This window comes from Mesoplodon densirostris, chromosome 4, assembly GCF_025265405.1.
Source record: "Mesoplodon densirostris isolate mMesDen1 chromosome 4, mMesDen1 primary haplotype, whole genome shotgun sequence".
In the NCBI taxonomy this organism is placed as follows: domain Eukaryota; kingdom Metazoa; phylum Chordata; class Mammalia; order Artiodactyla; family Ziphiidae; genus Mesoplodon; species Mesoplodon densirostris.
This window is the reverse complement of record NC_082664.1, coordinates 78,057,123-78,062,992: the sequence shown is the minus strand read 5'-3', so window position 1 is coordinate 78,062,992 and position 5,870 is coordinate 78,057,123. Positions and strand designations below refer to the sequence as shown.

The following is a 5,870-nucleotide window of genomic DNA, read 5'->3' as shown; positions in this document are numbered from 1 at the left end:
TGACATTGCAGGACAAAGATGCATGCCCTTTCCCTCAGTTTCCTTAGGATCTTTATTAGTAGGGGAACCCTCGCAGGTCAGTTGTTTGGTTTTCTTTGGTTTCATTCTTATTCCATGTCCTCCCTAAGAGTACAAAAACTAATCAGCAGGAAATACCCAAGTGCTAAGAGATCTATAGTAGTAGAAGGGATCTGGCATGACAAGATGTAGTTTTAGCAAGGTGAAATTGGGCAACCTCCCACGTCTCCCTCCCCCCGCCAGCCTCAGCTTAGGAGTGAGAATGGACTATAGTACTTTTCCTATTCCTTTTGATCTTTTTTGGGGAGGGTGGGTAACAGGGAGAATAATAAATACTTGAATGAGCAAAAATTAATTTGGGAAAAATATAGGGAGATGATCTCCTATGGTAATTCTAATCCTTTACTGAGAATAAGACTTTCTATAAGAATTTCTCTCAAGGGAAGTGTGACACTGTACTTGTTTGTCTTCTTACCCATTCTTTTTGGTGATTTAGAACTAATTTCTGTTTAAGAATCAATTGATGTCAACTTTCCCCACTGATACCCCATATGTGAACCAGTTGCAGAACTGCTTCCCTGGTCATCTTCCAGTTCTGTAGGATCCACACATTATGCCACAGCAACAGGGAATGTGGTGGGAGGGACAGGAGAAATGGGAAAAGAGTGAGAAAGGATCTCTGCCTTGGGTGGGGAATGGGGTAATGTGGAGAAGGGAGAGGAGACCCCAAAGACTATGCTGTCGGGGTTTAGGAGAATCTACGATCTCTACGGGAGCCAAGTTTCATTTCAAAGTCAGTCCTCTTTTTCCCTCCTCCCCTCCAGGCAAAATGAAGCTGACTCTGGTGCAGATCCTTTTCATAATGTTGCTGCTCCTGCTGGGCCTGGGGATAGGCTTGGGGTTGGGACTTCAGATGGCCGCAGCAGTCCTGGAGGAAAGTGATCAGCTACTGAATGAGTTTCAGTCCAGTGACTCACAGGACAAGGCTGGAGCCACTAGGGAGGGAGCGGGCACCCGAAGCATAGAAACCCTTAGCAACAAAGAAGTGGTGCAACTGGAAGAGACCATTGTCAGTGAAGATGAAGTTGGAGGAAACAAGATGCTCAGAGCTGAGGCTCTCTTTCAGAGCAACAAAGACTATCTCAGGTCTGACCTGATGGACAGGGAATGCAATGCCCTGATGGCACAGAAGGTGAAGCCGCACAACCACACATGCACACCCCGGTACATATTCATCCATGAGGAACTAGAGGCAGTCAAAGCTGTCTGTAAGAGTCCTGTTGTTGCCTGTGACCTCAAGGGAGGCAAGTGTCACAAAAGCTCCCGTCCTTTTGATTTGACATTCTGCAAGTTATCCAAACCAGGCCAAGTCACTCCTCACTGTAATTACGTAACTTTCATTCTTGAAAAGTACATTTTTATATCCTGTAGTGACATGAAAGTCCAGCTAACATCTGGACCATGAAGTAAGTTCTCTTCTGCACCTTCTCATCTTTGTCTTCCTTTCCATTTCCTCTTCTTCATGCTGTTTTCGTCCTTAGGTATTCTGCAAAAAAGGTTCTGGGAAGAGAGGCTGGCCTATTCTTTTTTTTTTTTTTTTTTTTTTTCGGTACGCGGGCCTCTCACTGTTGTGGCCTCTTCCTCTTGCGGAGCACAGGCTCCGGACGCGCAGGCTCAGCAGCCACGGCTCACGGGCCCAGCCGCTCTGCAGCATGTGGGATCTTCCTGGACCGGGGCACGAACCTGTGTCCCCTGCATCGGCAGGAGAACTCTCAACCACTGCGCCACCAGGGAAGCCCTGGTCTATTCTTTATCATATTTGAAAATATAAATCTTCTTTGCCCTAGGGTTCACCCAACTTGCATTTTTTTCCTGGGATTAGAGGTGGTAGAATAGGGTGATGCTGTCCAATCTCTGTAGGTTCTCTGTCTCTTAGAGTCTATCTCTTGCCCTGGAAAGAGATAAGTGAAGAACTGCTCTAGTCTCTCCTATGATCCTGGTCATCAGTCTGTTCCCTGGTCTGGAGGCCTTTAGGTGTGGATTACAAGAGTTTAATGCATCCTTTGCCCACGTCCTTCCCTGCTACCCACGATGAGCCTCTGTGGCAATCACATAAGCCTCCTGGGCTTTCCATGTAGCACTTCTCTGCTACAGATGTAAATTAAAGTGATTCTAACTGTGACTGTGTCTGGAGAACCATGTGGATTTTTTTCCCCCGACCCCTGGCTGTAGGGGTCTGCAAGTACGGTGCTATGGTGGTGCAGACTGAGATAAAACATGTCCTGGGGCAAAGACAGCACTCATTTTCTTGACCCTCCTCAACCCTTTTCTTTTTCCTCTCATTTTTTTACTGCCTGCCATTTGGATCTTCTTTTCCCTCCCTTTGTTTCTCCCCCACCCTGCCTCTTTCTCCTAGTCTCCTTTTCCTCTTCTCTTCGGGATCTCCCTGTTCTTTCTCTGAATCCTTTTAGATATTCATTCAACCAACACTGATCTCTTATGCCATGCCAGGTAAGAAGATGTTGGTCCTATAAAGAGTTTGGCATAGGGGGTTAGAGCGAGGGTGGGTCAAGAGAGTGATGAGGAGAGAGAGAAACAGAGAACTATTTTTAAAAATTATGTCCAATAAGTAGAATAATGGTCACATTAGGTGCTCAGTAGATGTAGAATGAATGGGATTGGAGAGAATTTTATTCTCACTCAGCACCTCTTTTCTTCTTTTGCTCTGAAAAACAAGAAAGTTAGTGAAAGAATATTTTCAGCAGAAAAGGGATTGGATCTACTCAAAGAGGAGAAAAGCTATGGGGTTGAATAAATAGAAGATGTTAAATGGTTTTGCTCAGGCTATTTTCTCTGAAATCAAATCTATCAAGAAATAGTTTAGTTAGACATGCATGGGCACAGGAAGGGATCTTAGAAAATGGCAATAAGGATTCACTATGCGACTTGATTTTGAGATTTCCTCTTCCTAGGGTTTTTGCCTGTTTCAATCTCCTTGACGGTAATACACTCAAGAGTCAGGGACATCCATAAATGGGACACTGGAGGAAGGAAAGGTTTGGCTTACTCTGACCTGGCTTTTACCCTCCTGTTCTTTCTTCATTTAGTTCCTAATTTCCCTTACCCTTCCTGTTCTTGCAGGCAGGCAACCACTTAAATGCTTTGCCTCTAGTCTCCCCTCAGACTCCCCTGTTTCAACATTTCCCTCCATACCCTTGACTCACTTCTCCTGGCAATGACCTCTTAGGAACAGTGTCGCTGGGCAGGAAGTGTGTCTGCATCTGTGGGCTGCCCTGACATTTCAGAGGTGGGTGGGGGAGTGGCAGGAGACGAGGCCCTGGACAAGGCAGATTCCTACTCTTCTTGATGGGAGAATCCCTTTCAGAAGAAATAGACAAAAGACGATCTAAGACAAGGGAGAAAAAAAGAAGTGAGGTGTGAGAGAGGAAAGAAGAGTGGGTGTCAGAGAAAATCAGTGTGTTAAGAATTTGTCCAGTAGGTAAACCAAAGGCACTGAATATTGGGAATGTGATGGGAAAGGTTCCAAGTTTGACTTCTTAACCAAAAGACAAAGGATCCATTGTGTGGGGCAAACAATTAGGAGACTGGAATTAGCAAGGAATGGAAGCCCATGTGCTTTCATTCACTGATAAGAACCTCTTATAGGTTCCCACCAGCTTCTCTCCTTTAGGGTTCCCACACTCCAAAAAGTTCTGCTATCGCCCTCATCTGGTCTCCACTTTGGACAAATCTCAGTGGTCAGGCTTTTATCTGACTGTGAAAACTCTCAGGAAAGCAATTTACAAAGCACTCTACGGGCTCCTAGTGGCTCAAGCAGGAAAACACAACTTGGTAGGTGTAATGGGTTGACAAGATGTTGTGGGAACTTCACTCAAAAGGGATAGAAAATTAACTCATTATAGCTCAAATGATGCCTGATTCATAAAACTTTCACCAACTCTTTTAGTTCCAATGTAGCTCCCCCTCTTTGCACTTCCAGTGTATATGCTTAGTCCATACAGCAGGTCCTCAGTCCTTTACCCAGTGTTCCTAAATCCCCAAAGCTCCGAAAACTGAAAGATTTTCTTTCAAAGTGGCTCCCAAGCTCAGTGAGATGCAAAATCTGGCTGAGTTGACTATGCAAGTCTATTTATTATCTTTATTTATGCTATATGACTATTATATATTTCACTGAAGAAATATCAATATGTCTGATTATGAATACTGCCTCAGATAAACTCTCCTAGGGATGCATAAATATCACATACACTTATACAATGTTGTTTTTGAAAATCCTAAAAATTCTGCTTCAAAATGCATTGGCCCTAAAGGTTTCAGGTAAGGGATTGAGACCTATATATACTATTTAATTAACCCTTAATTAATTTGAATATATAATATGACCTCAGTGAGACCATAAGCATTTTTTGGGGGCTGCATTGGGTCTTAGAAAGTCCCCCTCTGGTGTCTGGGACTGACTGAGGCCAGCAGTGCCATCTAGGTTGGGTACCCTGAGCTTGAACTGGGACTTCTCTGGGTCTGAGTCCCATTTCTCCCCTCAGGTCACTGTTCCCCTACCCCATGCGTAGGGCCAACAAGCTGCCCCCCAGAAGTTCTGAGACTTGCATCTATGGGGTTGTCCTAGGACCCTGAAGCCAGGCCCTGTTTCCAGGAGGGTGACCTGGCAAGCGGTGGTCCCCTCTAGCTGGTGTGGTATGTCTTTTGTGGGATCACACAGCAGTGGGTCACCAGAATGGTGCCGATAAACTGATTTTGCGTGACTCAAACATATCCTGGCCACAGAATAAATTTAGGACTCTGGATCACCAATGGTCACTACTCACCCTTGGACTTGAGTGCATATGTAGGAGACTTTTACCCACCCATGTTCCTATTGCTCTGCTACTTCTGGTCTATAACACTTGAGGGTGGCAGGGACAACAGCACGTGTCCCTCACCCTGGGAGCTTCCCACTGCTGGGGCCCAGGGTGGACCCCACTCCTTTGCAGGCTCCACACCATGTGGAGGTGTAGTGGGCTGCTCCTGTCTCCTGTAAAGACTTTTGAGACCATTGCTCTGCAGTGCCAATGGGGCACTTCAGATCAATGCCCTCTCTTGCCTCTGATTGACGGGTGATGACACGCTTTCTTAATCTCTGCAAGATGAAGGATAGTCATTCCTTGTGTGAACGGGATTGCTCTTTTGCTCTGCCCATGTACCCCCTGCCTATCCTTCTGGATGGTGGCAATGTGTGTAAGACAGGAGTGTGGTGTGGTCAGTTATGAAAGAGGTGGCATTCTAGGAAGGTGGTGATTATGGCTTAAAGAATTCAAGAGCATTGTACACCTGAAACTAATATAATATTATAAGTCAATTATGCTTCAATTAGAAAAAAAGAACAGAAAGGAAAAAAGAGAAAACTTTAGAAATTCTCAAGTCAGTTCTCATAAAAAAAAAAAGAGTTCAGGAGGAGATATAGTTGGAAGATGTGTTGTTTTATGTTTATACTACAAAACTCTAAATGGCAAATTTCACACTGTCAGAAATTATCATTCTCATTTTCCTGTGTACTCTGGGTGCTATGATCTGAATATGTATCCCCTCCAAAATCATATGTTGGAATCCTAACACCCGACGTGATGGTATGAGACGGTGGGACCTCTGGGAGGGAATTAGGTCATGGAGCCCTTATGAATGGGGTTAATGCTTCTACAGAAGAGATACCCCAGAGCTCCCTTGCCATTTCTGCCCTGTGAGGACCCTACCTGACCATGCTGGCACCCTGATCTGGACTTCCAGCCTCTAGAACTGTGAGAAATGAATTTTTATTGCTTATAAGATGCCCAGTCTGT

The 5,870-nt window shown here is 44.9% G+C and overlaps 1 protein-coding gene across 1 annotated transcript; it reads left to right on the top strand.

Annotated features, from left to right (window-relative positions):
• Positions 1–631: 631 nt before the first annotated feature.
• On the top strand, positions 632–1,483 carry RNASE10 (ribonuclease A family member 10 (inactive)). The gene has a single exon (XM_060098260.1). It carries the CDS (start codon positions 632–634, stop codon positions 1,481–1,483), a length of 852 nt encoding a protein of 283 aa, XP_059954243.1.
• The last annotated feature ends 4,387 nt before the right edge of the window (positions 1,484–5,870 follow it).